The sequence below is a fragment of the Hipposideros armiger genome, unplaced genomic scaffold (genome assembly GCF_001890085.2).
Source record: "Hipposideros armiger isolate ML-2016 unplaced genomic scaffold, ASM189008v1 scaffold_2, whole genome shotgun sequence".
NCBI classification, from domain to species: Eukaryota; Metazoa; Chordata; class Mammalia; order Chiroptera; family Hipposideridae; genus Hipposideros; species Hipposideros armiger.
In genome coordinates, this window is record NW_017731352.1 from 3,740,723 (window position 1) to 3,756,674 (window position 15,952).

The 15,952-nt window shown below is 39.7% G+C and overlaps 1 protein-coding gene across 3 annotated transcripts in view; it reads left to right on the top strand.

The window, feature by feature from the left end:
* COMMD1 (copper metabolism domain containing 1) overlaps positions 1 to 15,952 on the top strand; it is a 126,403-nt gene that overhangs the window by 63,067 nt on the left and 47,384 nt on the right. Inside the window, exon 3 of one of the 3 annotated variants that reach the window (XM_019634167.1) lies at positions 1,300 to 1,405. The exons of the other annotated variants lie outside the window; for them this stretch is intronic. Within the exon in view, the coding sequence (XP_019489712.1) occupies positions 1,300 to 1,380 (81 nt within the window). The 3' untranslated portion in view covers positions 1,381 to 1,405. The remainder of the gene's footprint in view (positions 1 to 1,299; positions 1,406 to 15,952) is intronic. 3 annotated transcript variants of the gene reach the window in all.

A 15,952-nucleotide genomic window follows, 5' to 3' on the forward strand; every position in this document is an offset into this window, starting at 1 on the left:
CCCTACATTCCCACCTCTGTTCCACAATTACGAGAAGCCCCCTTCTTTTAAAATGTTATTGTAGCTTGTTTCAAAATTTATTTGTCAAGCTTAGGGATAACTAATAAAACTCAGTATTTTGCCAAAAGAAGAAAAAGTGAAGCTAGGAGAACACTTAGAGGGAGCTATTGTAGTGGTCCTGGTGAAATAACATTAGCAAGGAAGATGGAGATAATTTTAATAGCCAAGGTGGACAGAACTGAGCAGATAGAAGAAATGTTGTGAATGTAGATGAGTTGCTTTGAGATGAATTTGAAGAAATGTGGAACGTGAAAGGAAGGGAGGAATTTGATATCACTCTGGGGGTTTTGCATGACTATGGTAGTCTAAATTGGTAATCTTAATCTGTGACAGATTTGTTGCTAAGTTGACCATCTAATATACAACATGAGTTTTTGTTTTTTAAGATTTTATTGGGGAATTGGGAAAGGGAACAGTGTTGGGAAATTGGGGAAGGGGAGAACCTTGTGGTTTTTCAGGACCCATCAGCTCCAAGTTCATTCACAGCTTTCAGTCTAGTGGTGGGAGTGCGGAGGTGGGGGTGGGGGCGTAGCCCACCATCCCATGCAGGAGTCGAACTGGCAACCTTGTTAAGAGCTTGTGCTCTCACCAACTGAGCAACTGCTCAGCTCAAGGTGCAATGTTCAGTCTTAGTGGTGGGGGGCGCAGCCCACCATCCCATGTGGGAGTCAAACTGGCAACCTTGTTGTTAAGAGTATGTGCCCTCACCAGCTGAGCCATTCTGCCACCTGTTGGCAGCTCAGTGGCAGCTCAGTTTGGGCGCAGCTCACTGGCCCATGTGGGAATCTAACTGGCGACCCTGTTGCTCAGAGCTCATGCTCTTAATAACCAACTGCACCACCTGGCCGGCCCCACAACTTGAGTTTTTTGATAGCTATCATTAGCTCTTCCACTTGGGGAAAAATAAATCAAAAGAAAAATGTTAACATCTGGCTGTTAAGAAAATGCTGTTTGTGCTGAAGTAATTTTATTTTTTAACTCCCAATTTATCAAGAGATGCATTTGAGATTATTGAGCTTAAATTTTTCCTAATAGGCTTAAAAAAATCTTTCTTATGATGTGCCCTTTTCTGTATGTATATTATGCTTCATAAAAATGGTTTAAAGAGGGAGAGAAAGACAAGAGTGTGTTTGCAGACTTGTTGACCCTTGTTGAGAACAGGGCTTTGGCACTGCTGAAGTCCTCAGCTTCTGACTAGCACTTGCCAACGGACAGTTCCTGGTGTTGGACTTCTTTCAGGTTGTTGCTGTTCTGGCTCCCTGGTTCTATTCTTGTGGACAGATGGGGAGCTTGAAAGGAAGCCAGGAAACCAAGCCTTAAGAGGACTTGGAAACCATTTTTGGATGTAAGTCCTTTGTGCTATGCTCAGGGTGACAGTGTATCCTGCCCAGCAATGTTGAAACTGCTTGTGTTTGCCTACTATTTGTGTACTGGCCAGTTGGTTGTGGGCTTCATTCCATGTTTGCCACTGCTCTGCCGCCAAGATAAACGTAGGAGGCCTCTGGCCCAAGCCCATTCGTAGCACTTGTTTTCTTTTTTGTATGTGGGAAATATACATAACATAAATTTACCATTTAACCATTTTTAAATGTACAGTTCAGTTGTATTAAGTACATTCACAATGTTGTGCAAACATTACCACTCTCTATTTCAAGAACTTTTTTATCATCCCAAACAGGAACTCCCCATTCCCACCTTTCTCTGGCCCCGGCTGAGTCAGATTGGTTGCCGGCCATTGGATGGCTGCTCACGGCGGCTCATGGCAGCTCACAGCAGCTGCAGGCAGCTCACGCTGGCTGCTGGCCGCTCACGGTAGCTTATGGCAACCCACTGCAGCAGGGGCTGCAGCCTACGCCATCACCGGTAACTCACCGCAGCCCAGCTTCAGGTCAAGCTGTTGTTCACCATCTTAGCTGTAGAGGGCGCAGCATCACTGGCCCACGTGGGATCCGAACCAGGGCCCTGCTGCTCAGAGCTTGTGCTCCCAAGCCAACACTTAACCAACGAGCCACTTGGCCAGCCCGAAAGTTTTAAATTTTTATGAAGTCCAGTTTATCTATTTTTTTCTTTTGTTACTTATGCTTTAGTTGTCAATTCTAAGAACGCACTGCTGAATTTGATTCACAAAAAATTTACCCCTTTGTAGTTCTTATATTTAGGTCATAGATCCATTTTGAGTTAATTTTTATATATGGAGTGAGGTAGGGGCTGAATGAATTTTTCTACATGATCTACCTTTCCTTTATAGTCTTCTGGCCCTTTTGTATAATATAGTTTAACACTTAATTATATGTCCATTTATAATTTGCAAGTTCTTCCACCATATAGTTTCTTATTTCCCTATTAAATTTTAAAACTTTTGAGTACAGGAATTGTCTGATGTATATCTTAACAGTGAACATATAGAAAATCCTCAGAATATGCTTGTGATTGATTGGCAGACAATTAAAGACTGCCCAGGATTTGTGGATTTTGTGAATTTGTTCTTATGAAGAACTACTTCAAATTTGTGCTAGAAACCATTGCTCATAGAAGTAAAAGTCATATATCTGCCTTTCAAAGACCAATGTGTGTTCTTTGAAATTGAGAATTGTTTGCTTTAGTGGAATCTAATACACTCCATAAACTTCCCTTGCTGCTCTTTTTCTAATGCCCCTTTGAAACAGGGCAGAAACAAAAGTATAACCTTAAATCTTACTTTTAAATTCCTGGGCCGTTTACAATTTGTCTGTATTTAGTTAACTATTTTTTACTAAGTTAAAAAAAAAAAGACATGAATATTATAGGACCTGAGTTACTTCCCTATTTCTTTGGAAATAAGAATTTCTGGTAGAAGCAGTAATTTACCAGAGGCGAGTAAGCAAACCATAGTTCTTAGGTGATTTCTGATGATAGGATAGGCTTTAGTTATGCTTCTACTCACCTTTCTCCTCAGTTAATGAGCAAAGGTAGGTGTAGCATATTTTTTGGAGTAAAAATGTTGAATTAGAGCTTGGGAGAAGGAAGAACAGAAAAATATCTTTTTTAAAAAGTTACTTCTTAAAAAGAAGTGCCTTGCCTAGTAAGAATTCAAATATTTGATCTGTTTTAAATTGCCCTGCTCTTGAGTCAATACATATAGTTGATAAATTTGAATTGTATGTGGTCAGCTAATTGATATAGTAGATATCACATTACAGGAAGTATACCCATAAAAGGGTGTGCCCACTCACCTCAGCAGTTTATGATAGAAACTGAAGTTAGAAAATACATCAAAAGAGATTATGAATTTAGGAATTCAGTCTGTTGGGTGGAAATGTCATGTAGAAGATTGAGATGTAGTTTGGTCCCTTTGGTTTTCAGTGATAGCACACTCATATTATGTCCAAGAATAGAAGATTTATTATAAGGGTGCATGTGGACTGGAGCTGAGCCTGGTTATCCCCAGGATTGCTCCAGGTCTCAGTCTCTCTTTGACCCTCTGTATCTCTCCTTTCCTCTGTGTTCTGCATCATCACTTCTAAACTCTGCCTGCACACTCAATCCATTCTCCTCTCCCTTTGGACTGGCTGTTCTTGCTTGCTCCATTTAGCTGCTGTATGTGTAATTCTCATGCCTTTTCTAGCCTTTTCTCCATCACAACCTTTTAGTTTGATCTCTCACTAGTAACTAACAAACTCTCCTTCATTACTTACTAAATGTTTCCATATGTTCAGGGCTCAGCTCATCATTTTATATGATTGGGCCATATCTACCCTGACCAGGAGGTTGTTATAGTATAAAACTCATAGCAGTTATAGTATAATGGCCAATCACCATATATATGTTTCATGGATCACCGGCAAAGTTTCCGCAATGTGTGTAACACCGGAAGTGTCTTTGCCTAAGTAGAAACAGTAAAAACAAAACCAAAAAGTCTTACCATATGTTTTTGAATGCTAGATTGTTAGATTTTCAGTGTAGTCACACATACTAAATAAGAAAGCCAAGTGATAGTCTGTGTAGTTAGTACATGAGACCCACATCATATACTTTATCATCATCATCTTTGTTCTCAAAACAGCCAAAAACTGTCATTGAGTGCCTGTTCCGGGTAAGCCATTATTTCACGTGTTTAATTCTTTCAGTCTTTCCAGCAAGTAGGAAGCTTGGAACAAGATCGCAGCATTTGGTTTAGATTAAAATTTGTGTTGAGCGGCTTGCAGCTCCCACACCACACAGCACAAACCTCTGCAGTGCCGTAGGCGTTCACCACATGTTTAAATGGATCCCATTGTTTTGTACACTAATACCTTTTCTCTCAAAAAGATGGGATGCTCTAAAAGTTTTCACAATATATCTCCCCACTCTTACTTAAATATATAATGTGTTATGTCAGAATTCAAAGCTCAATTGAAAAATTGCTCAGGCTATTGAAATAAGTTGGGTTTTTTTTGTTTGTTTTTTGACAAATGACCTCTGAAGATTGTTCTGAAGATTGTTCTGTATCTGTGATGTTGAGAGAGAACCAGAGCTTGTATAGATTCTGGCTATTGCGATAAGATGATTTCTCAGCATAAAAGCATAGGGATTTTTCTTCTTGAGTCAACAATAGACAATATGGAATCTTTTTAAGTTTAGTTAACAAAAAATAAACCTTCTATTTGCTATGACTCATTGTGCTGTCGGAAAGTGGGCCCTTTTCGGTGCGAAATCCAGGTCCTTGGCAACTCGAGCAAGGAATTGAACGAGATGCCAGAGTAAAGCGCTGAAAAAGTAGTTTATTCATAAAGACAATACATTTCAAAGAGTAGAAGTAGGCCCAAGCAGTAGAGAATGGCTCAAGGGCCCATTATTAGAAAAGAAATTACATTCCAAAGAGTTGGAGTAGGCCACGCAGAAGGGCGAGGCTCAAAGGGCTCGAAAAGGAATAAGTGGTCAAGAGAGCAGGGCGTCCAAAAAGGAAAAAAGGGAAAAAGGCTCGAACTTTTTAGGACTTGGGGGTTTTATCCCTTCTCTAGAATGGGCTGTTCCCCTAAGGGCGTGGGACCACTTGATTGGCATCTGTGATTGACAGGATGTACTGCGCAGGTGCAAGTGACTGGTCTGATCTAGATCTAGTTGTACCCATTTGTTTTAGGGGTAGTTACAATGAAAATAAGTTTTGGGTGGAGAGGATAGGTCACCGGGCGGTCACATTCTGTGGGACGTGCAGGAATGCAGAGACCCAATGTCTGCCTCTATCTGCCTACCTAGCCTTCCCCTTGAGAGACATGATCCCCATGAAATCTCTATGGGAAGCCGACGGACAGGAGGTCTCGTCTGTATCTGCTTCCTGCTGGGCAGGGTCATAGAGCTGTCCCTGCCTATTGGGGGATTCACGGAACTCTCACCCTAGCTGATCTCAAATGCAAGGAAGGGGTCTTGAGCTCCGCCTGGAAGACCGCGTTGGCTTCTTTGGTTGGGACCAGCAATCTTGTTGGAGTATCCTCTGTATCCCCAAAGCCCCTGAATGAGGAAAAATAGATTTTAATTAATAAATTTGTTAGCTCTCATGAAGCCTGTTGCTATTCAGCCTGTTACTCAGGTGGTATTAGTTGTCTGGGCCCAGAATGGGTTTGGCATTTAGCTTACTGGCCTGGGGGACATTAGGAAGTCACAGTCTTTCAAATAGTTATCTGAAGCAGGAGACTTCCATTGTTTAGGATTCAGAAACTGATTTACAAAGCAATCAAGAAGCAGGGGGATAGAATTTTAGGATTCAGGTTAGGAGCAATCTTTAGTCTAGGATCTACAAACTGGTTAGAAAAGTAATCAAAGCCAAGGGCTAAGAAACTAAGAAATTAGGGAGGAGACTTAACATTTCTATACTTAATATTTCTATAGGAAAGAAAACCTAAAATTCTTTTGAGGGGGGCCTCTCTTGGCCGGTAACAATTGTTAAAATGGGTATCTTTTACAGTGTAGAAGTTACATGATATTTAGTATTTTAGGTCATCCTTTGATGTATATTATTTTATTAGATAATTACTACAATATTGTGAGATATGTTGTGTAGCTATTAGATTCCCTTTTTAACACATGAGAAGGGTGAGAGACAAAAAATTATTTGCTTTAGCTTACATGGGTAATTTGTATCACGGGCAAGAAGAAAACAAAGTCAGATTCCAGTTTGCTATCTTTTTCGGAAGACCACCAGTCTTTAAATTATTTTGTGTTACAACTTCAGGATACATTTTGGGGTATAACTGCTCATTTACTGGATGTAATGCGTTTGATAGTGAAGAAAGGTTTGGAGCTGATAATGGGCTTCTTTGGAGCTGATGGAAGGGTGGTTCTTGTTTTTTTTTTTTTTTTCCTGACCTCATATGTTTTAAACTTTAACATCCACTCTGACTTTCCTGATGCTTTTTGTAGATGCATTCTTATTGTTTGGTGGTTTTCTATGTAAACTCTCAGTCATTTCCACCTTGGTTCTCTTCCAAATTTAAGGTTTATTTTCAAAGGTAAATTAAACTTGAGGTTTGCTTCCTCTTTGGCACTTGGGATTAATAAACTTGACCTGCCAGTTGATTACTGCTCAAACCCTGGACAGTTTGTGCTACTATTTTAAAAAATAATACTGCTTTCAGCCGGCCGAGTGGCTTGTTGGTTAAGAGTTGGCTTGGGAGCACAAGCTCTGAGCAGCAGGGCTCCCGGATCGGATCCCACATGGGTCAGTGACGCTGAGTCCTCTATAGCTAAGATGGTGAACAACAGCTCGACCTGGAGCTGGGCTGACCTGAGTTACCGGCGAAGGCGTAGGCTGCAGCGGGCTTGCAGTGGGCTGCTTTGAGCTACCGTGAGTGGTGGGCAGCCAGCTTGAGTGGTGGGCAGCCAGCGTGAGCGGCTGGCAGCTGGCGAGAGCTGCTGTGAGCTGCCAAGAGCCACCATGAGCGGTCGTGCAATGGCCGGCAACCAATCTATCTCAGCCAGGAAGAGTGCAGTGATCACAATACCAACATGGGCCAGTGAAGAGACATCCTCCATAACTACACTGAAGAAGAAAAAAAGGACAGCAACTTGTCTATTCCCCTTCCCCGATTCCCCAACTCTGTTCCCTCCCTCAATTCCCCAATAAATCTTTAAAAATATATAATAATAATAATAATAATAATAATAATAATAATAATACTGCTTTGTTTTGTGAGCCTTGTGTGTGCCTATGGCAATAGTCCTTTGGCAGAAGTACATGGAATAGTGATGTTATAATCGTTTACTCAGGTGGGTGGGAACAGGAAGTTTACGCTGTACTTTGCACTTACGTATATTTATTTATGGCTGTAAATCAAGTGTTGTCACCTCTGTTTCTGTTTCAGATGTCAGTCTGTCAACAGCATAGGCTGTTCACCATTTACATTTCAGAAACTGCTCAGAAACCTTGAAATAATCCTTTAACTTTTGCCAGCTGTTCCTCTATTTTAGTGTTCCTAGAGCCTGTGCTGCTTTGGAGAGGTTTGCCTGACTCTTGTTGGCATTGCCCCCCACCCCACCCTATTTACCTAGAATAGTTCATAACATAAGATGCCATCCGTATAAGATTTTTTAAAATTTTATTTGAAGAAAGGTATCCATATTTAACTGCGGAAACATGGCATAGCTAGTGTTTTTATGTCAGAAATGTAAATGAAGTGATAGTATTGCCAAAGAAATGAAATACTCTTCCCCCTTCCTGTCCTATCACACAATGCATGGGAGTAGCTCAGTAATCAGTAAACCCTTTGTGGCTACAATCTTTGGAATGATACATACGGGATGTAACTTGACTTCCATTGAGTTATATTTGTGACTATTGATGGTGTTCAAAATAGGCCTCCCCAAGATGTGTCACTTTGCCATATGAATTATTTTGGGCTGAAGGAAGTCAAGACACAGTCCAGACCCTGTGGGCTCATGAGAAACTTTTACGTCTCCTGTAGACAATTTACATTAGGGGCTGATAGGTCGGCCGGTAATGTGCATGGTCAGGCAAGTATTTTAATAAGAGAGAGTCTGTTGGGCTGAGTAAAGATGGCTACAGCCTGGGCTGCTTGTCTAAAGGAGACTTGCAGCCCCGAGGGAGAGGGTGATGTGGGTTATATAGGGGCGGTGATGACAGGGTAGCATTGTTTTTTTTCAAAGATTTTTATTGGGGAATTGGGGGGATGGGAACAGTGCTGGGGAATTGGGGGAAGGGGAACAGACAAGTTGCTGTCGTTTTGTTCTTCAGTCTAGTTGTGGAGGACGTTGCTTCACTGGCCCAAGTTGGCACCATCATTGCGCTCTTCCCGGGCGAGGCAGATCAGTCGCCGGCTTCTGGACGGCCGCTCACTGCGGCTGCTGGCTGCTCACGCTGGCTGCTGGCTACACACGGTAGCCCATGGCAACCCACTGCCACAGGGGCTGCAGCCTAAGCCGTTGCCGGCGACTCACGGCAGCCCAGCTCCAGGTTGAGCTGTTGTTCAGCATCTTAGCTGTAGAGGGCAGTGTCACTGGCCCTCATATGTGGGATCCGAACCGGGGCCCTCTGGCATCCCAAGCCAGTTCTTAACCATTGCGCCACTCGGCCAGCCCAGGGTAGCATTGTTTGAACAAAAAGTGTTGATTGCCTGTAAGCCAGTAGCTGTTTTGGGGCATTTTCTGTTATCGCAAGTTTTGATTCTGTCTACAAGTGCAGACCAACAGACATTTTGTTGTTTTCTTGCAGACATGGCTCTGTCTATAAGTCAAGGTCTCTGAGACCTAACATTCAGAGACCTAACATTAAGTCAAGGTCTCTAACATTCAGAGACCTCACAGGGACCTTGTCAATAAAAAGAGTTATCACCAGAAATAATGTTTTATGACCTATGTATAGGGCAGGGCAAACATCTAATCACTGAGTATGTGTTATTATTGTCCTGAGAATGACCCTCCTCCCCTCTAAAGCCCCAAGGTGCCTTATCTCATCCCTATTTCAGAGTCATATATTCTTCATTTTCTTTTTCTGTTTCTCAACCTCTCACGAATGCAGGGCCTCAGACTCATGTATGTGGGGTTCCCATATGTAATTAAATTCATTTTCTCTTGTTTATCTAAGCTCATGTAGGTTTAATTATTAGACTAGCCAAAAGAACCTAGTAGGGTAAGGGAAAGTTTCTTTCTCCCCCACACTATAAAAATCTAAGATACAGTAGCTGTGAGAGATACAATTTTATTAGTTATTACTTTTACTCATATTTGGATTAGAATTTAACCTTATGGTTTTCCCAAAAGGAGTTGACCTTTGGTGGTGGTGTTTTACACTATGTTCTTTGTAGTCATGACAATCCCTAGAAGTACCTCAAAGTTTATCATGGGGGAAGAGAGATAGAGCTTAGGTATACAGGATTCTGGCCTCAATATCTACTTGAGTCAGCACAGCTTCTATTTTACCTATTGAATTAGTGGAGTTCCACAGAGGATTTAGTCTGGAAGAGGATTCTGGGGCTAACATTTGATTATTAGTAGAAAGACCTAGGAGTTAGGAAACCTTGATTGCATTTCTGGCTAACCCATTAACTAGTTTTGTAGTGTTAGGCAAGTCACTTAACATATCTTTCTCGGTTTTTCATATAGAAAGTAGAACTAATTCTGTCTGCTTTACAGAGTTGTTTTCAGATAGTGGTTTTAAAAAATGATTAATCTAAAAGTATAATGAAGATACTGTTAATAATAGCAATTCCAGATAACAGAAATTCAAAATGGTTTTGAATTTTGTTGTAGACTTTATTATAATAAAGTATTTTCCAGTTTTTTGTGATCTATGGCACTATTTCTTCTTTTTTTTAAATAAAAAAGTAAGATTTGTTGGCAGAATTCCTTAAAACTTCATTTCTCATGGAAGAAAATGACTATTTATAAACATATCCATATGTGTATACACATGTATATATACAAATATAGTATTTGTGTGTGTATCTTAAAAGATTTACGAATACGTATATTGGTTTTCTTTGAGAACATAAGTAGATAAATGAAGCTTAGCTTGGAGAAAACTTTGGATTTCCCTGAGTTCCCAGGAGAAAAAGTCCAGGATGTTTGAATTTATTTTCAGCCTTTGAAGGGCCAGAAAATTGTACCTGAAATTGGGTTAGCACATTTCTGAATCTGATGTAGTTCAGTTACTCTGTTGTGTTGATGCCATTTCCTTTCTTCTTTCCTTCAAGCAGAGAATACTGCTTCATGTTTTCTTTAGGAAACCATCCCTAGCCTGTGTATTTATTTAAATTCTACAGCTTGTGAAATCACAGATATAAGCATAAAGACTAGATCTCATTCAGAAAAGTCTCAGTAATTGTGTTCCGGCATTAAAGAGAAAAAGCCTGTGCTCTTCTCTTTTACCTGATGGAGTATTAGAATAGCCTCTCTTTAAGAAGTTGATTAGCTAATTTGATGCGAAGAGAGGAAGTGAGAATAGCACTGTAGGGTTAGGTGGTGCTGGCTTATTATCCAGCTCTTGCACAGCGTGTGCATTTGAAATATTAGGGGAATTAAGGTGCTCCTTGCATCGTACCACCAGAGTTGGACAGCCCAAGGTACAATTTTGAGCATAGCCAGACAGTTTCTGGTAGGTGGTTGTGGACATATAGGAAAGCACAGTTCTGTCTGACAAATAACACACCTGCCAATGGAGTATTAAATGTGAGATATGCCAGAAAGGTAGAATTTCCTATCTTCTAGAAGTTAACAAAAAAGTCCTTAGAACCAGGAATTCCATAAGAATTAGGAACTTTTGACAGGTTAGATATTGTCTGGCACAATGACACATTTTATTGCCTTAACAGCCCTCTTGGGGAAAATTTAAGAATTCCATAATAAAAATTATAATAATAGCCATTTGTTGAGTACCTCTTCTGTGCCAGTTCTTAAAATAATATTTTAAGGAACATAGATAAAGAAAAAGGTTCAGAGATGTTAAACAATGTACTCAAGGTCATACAACTCAAGTTGGAGGGTTAGAGGGTTGAGCACAATTCTCCTTAGCTCTAAAACTCATTTTTTTCCCCCCAACCAGGTTCTCTCTAGTGAAGAATCATTAATGAAATATATCTCTTACTTCTCAGAGTATAGCTTTCATTTAAAACAATTTATGTCAAGTGGATCCTACTTTATTTTTATTTTTCATGTTGAAATTCGATATCCAAAATTAAAATCCAAAAGACTAAATTAAAATATTTCAGGAAGAAAGTTAAGGTTGGAATCCTTGGAATTATATATCACCAGCATTGGTTTGCCTTGCTAAGGGTTTTAGTATATACCCCTGTCAGCTTGCTTTTTGTTTGTATTATGTTCTTTAGTACAGAATTTTTCCTTGACCATTGATGACCATTTTTCTCTTCATACTGCTGTAGTTCCTACACCTAAGATATTATAGGGAATCTTTTTGGTCTACGGCACCAGAAACTTGGTTCATCCTCCAGATATTCATGACTAATGTAGGGATGCAGTATTACATTTAGTCAGTATATGCCATCATCTAATATATGATGTGCTTTAGCCTGAACCTTCTGTTATTCTTGGCTTTATTTTATTCTTTATTATTTTTTAAGATTTTTTATTTAAAAATATAGCTAACATACAACATTGTATCAGTTTCAGGTGTACAGCATAGTTGTTCAACATTTATATACCTAAAGAAGTGATCACCATAAGTCTAGCAACCATCTGACACTGTACTACCCTATCACAATATTACGGACTGTATTCCCTATGCTGTACATTATATCCCCATGACTTATTTGTTTTGTACTTGGAAATTTGGACCTCTTATTCCCCTTCACCACTTTAGTTTTCTTTTAAACAAGAATTCATTTTTAACCTCTCAATCAAAAATTTAGGATTTGTTTATAATAAAAACTACTTCTAGTTTTCTTTGATAAATTACATTTGTAAAGTTATTTGTGTTTTCTTCTGCCTGTTTTATTAATAAAAGAAGTTGGTTAATAACTGAATTGTTTATATGTATTTTATGTGCTGGCGCTGGAGTAATGGTGCCACTGGTAAAAACAACCCTTTGATGAAGATGAGCTATCAGGTTTTTACCTACCGAGACATTGAAATACCTTGTTTTATTTTTAAGGCCAAACAATCTTCCAAACCTATTTTTCTGTGAAGATTAAGATACTTGAGAATATTATTAAGTGTCCTCTAACTTTGGATTAAGGAACACTGAGTGTACAGTCAGTCACCCACTAAACACACATTGTTTTATTCAAAGAGGCTAAGCCCTGTCACCAGCTTGAGATTTGTGTATTAGTCAGAGCCTTTGGAAATACCAGCTAAGCCAGTGATACTGGTATACCTTTAGGCCAGCGGTTCTCAACCTGTGGGTCGCGACCCCTTTGGATGTCGAGCTACCTTTTCACAGGGGTCACCTAAGACCATCGGAAAACAAAAAGATATTTACATTACGAATCATAACAGTAGCAAAATTACAGTTATAGAGTAGCACGAAAATAATTTTATGGTTGGGGGTCACCACAACATGAGGAACTGTATTAAGGGTTTGTGGCATTAGGAAGGTTGAGAACCGCTGCTTTAGGCAAAGAAAATAGCTTGTATTTTGGCCAGTTGGAGATTAAACAAGAATTAATTACTGTTCACTGCAGATGCCTCTGATTAATAATGGCTACGTGGTCTAAGGGTGTCTCTTTAAATTCTCAGACTTGAGTTCACTGCCTTATTTCATATTTCTTTGTCAGCTGCCTTCAGCTCTTTATATTTTTACTTTTTCAAAACCAAATCTCTTTGGAATGATTTTTAATCTCGTAAGGAAAGATTTTTAGATTTTTGTTGTTGTTGTCGTTTAGTAGTATCCCTTATGTGTATAGTATGTCCCTATTTGCTCTGTCCTTACTTCTAAATTTGAGTTGACTTGAACTTCTGGGAGCTAGGTCCAACTAATTCTACCTTCCACATGATTGGAAACAGTGGCAGAATAGACTTCTCTGTAGTGTTCTCCGCCCTGCAGAATACAAGCTGTTCAGGATATCCTACGGTCTGAAATACAATGAACCTGAAACAAAGATGGCAAACTGATATACGAGAGAATGTGAAGGAGTACTATGTATTCTTCTTCTTATGAATAGCAAGGAGGAAGCTTAGGTACTTACCCTGAGAAACTTATCCTAACCATTTCTTTTTCATCCTTCATGTCTCAAATGTCCCTTGATTATGGAGATTTTTCCTTCACTTTGCTGTCAGGGTTAGTTCCTCCTATTATACTGCCTTCCATATATACTCCTCCTTTTCCCTTTTTTATAATGCCTATCTCATTTATAGTTGCTTATCTAGCTTGTCTACCCTCTGTCTCACCGGACTTTAAGGGCCTCAAAAACAGGAAGTATGCTATTCTTATTTGTTGTTGAGTCACAGGTGCTTATGACGGTGTCAGGCATAGTGATGCCAAATACAAACTTGTGTTAATGAGCGCATGAATAGTCAGATGTAATGAGAGGCTAATAATTCTGGGTGAAGACTTGCCTGACTCATTCTCCCCAAAATTTAGTTCCCTAAATTAAGAACGCTCCCCTAAAATCTTTGAACTGTTTTGTCTAAGTAGATGTTGAGAGAAGAACATTAAAGATGAACGTAGAGTAAGCTTTTTTAAGGAAGGTCTTTTTTAATTTTACAAGATGGGTGGTAACCTATTTTTAATAACCTCAGGCAGGTTGAGATGTTTGTCTCTAAATTTATTGTGCTGGGTTTTGGGAAGATGTGTATTTTATTTTTCTACTTCTTTCTGGTTAGACTCTACATCATTTCTTTTTTTCTTGGATACTCGTGTCAGCTTATGATTTTTGCCTGTAAATTCATTCTTTTGATTTATAAAAGGGATTATAGATTTACAGGTTTTCACCAAAGTGGCTAGCAGTGTTTGTACATTTGTGTGTGGGTAGAGACAGAAAGATGGGAAATGAAATAAAATAAAATAGTTATTTGAGGGCCGGAGGAGTGGCGCAATGGTTAAGAACTGGTTTGGGACACCAGAGGGCCCCGGTTCGGATCCCACATATGAGGGCCAGTGACACTGCCCTCTACAGCTAAGATGCTGAACAACAGCTCAACCTGGAGCTGGGCTGCCATGAGTCACCGGCGACGGCATAGGCTGCAGCCCCTGTGGCAGTAGGTTGCCATGGGCTACTGTGTGTAGCCAGCAGCCAGCGTGAGCAGCCAGCAGCCGCAGTGAGCGGCCGTCCGGGAGCCGGCGACTGATCTGCCTCGCCCGGGAAGAGCACAATGATGGTGCCAACTTGGGCCAGTGAAGCAACGTCCTCCACAACTAGACTGAAGAACAAAACGACAGCAACTTGTCTGTTCCCCTTCCCTGAATTCCACAGCACTGTTCCCATCCCCCAATTCCCCAATAAAAATCTTAAAAAAAAAAATTATTTGAATGACCCTTTAAACCATGCCTTAAATAATAAGTGTTTTTTATAATAATCCTGTATCACTCAACTATGGCATTTAGGAATATGTGCTATATCATTTGTAGAATATTTTTGTTTTTCTAGGGAGGAGGGGGCATCAAAATATTTCCACAGAGAAAGCATGATCTTCAAATAGTAAAGTTTTGATCTTTGCTGTTTTTATGGCCTTCCTGCTATTAACCTCTGGGTGTTCATTTTGCCTTTTGGCTTCCTTCTTGTTTGTATTAAGTATACCAATAATTAAATTCCAAAACCTTTGCAAATTTTGGCAGCAGATTTATAATCCATTTGTTTATTCTTTTCCTTCATTATGATTAGCCAAGGCTAGATTTTAATTTACAGATTTACTTGAATTTGTGGCTTGTGTAACAGACCTTCTCTCTGTCCAATTAGTCTTTGTAACATTAGGTAGAGGAGATTATTTTGAAGGGAGGGGCTCTATCTTATTTCTGATAGCCTTCCAACTACTGCCTGGTTAATCTCTTGCTTTTGCTTTCTGTTGATTTCAGTTTTCTGTTTTGACCCTTTTTACTGATTTCTATTTTGGCCTCATTTTTAAAAACTACCCATTTAAATCAGGTATTAGACACAGAATTTAGATTTGTGAAAGTAACTCTTTACTATACGAGTATTTTGTTTGCATTAGTGCCTTTCTTGCAAAGTGCTTCCTGATTTTATAAGTATCTTATTTGTGTTCTTGGCAACTTTGCAAAATAGGTTTAAAAGGACTGGAATTACTGTTTCTTTTTTTGTATTTTTCTCAAAGGTTAAACCAAGCATTGTAGACTAGCAGCCAGGTCAAAGAAAGTGAAAAGAATGACCTAATAGGACTTAGGAACCAGAGTCCTATTCCTTTTCCCATCACCTACTAAAGAAACAGTCTGGTGAGTGGGCTTCTGTTCATTTATATGTAGGATCTCCAAGGAACAACCTCCTAGCCCTGAGAAGAATAACCTATTTGTTTCCTGTATAAACTGTTAGAGGCCTCCTGTCACCACGTTCACATTAATTAAATCTGTGATATAGACATTGGGGAACTGGGATTATTAGTATTGTTTTTATGGAAGAAATTGAGTCCTGGGTAAGTCATATAACTTCATTCTATTTCAGCTATCCTTTAGCAAGTGCTAAACATTTAGTTAATTGTGTGCTACATAGACATGCTACACAGAACTTGGTCTGGATAAAGAGACAAGACAGGCACTTATGGATGCAGTGCATTCTGACCAATAAAGTTTATGATAATGTGATCTGAAGAACTGTGGGAAAATGTTAGAATGCTAGACAACTCAAAGCTAAGATAATGAGGCAGGTGTATAAAAAAAAAAAAAAGTTCATGAAATTGTGATTTGGGTTGGACTTAAAAAGAGGGTAGGGGGCCGGCCGAGTGGCGCGTTGGTTAAGAGCTGGCTTGGGACACCAGAGGGCCCCGGTTCGGATCCCACATATGAGGGCCAGTAACACTG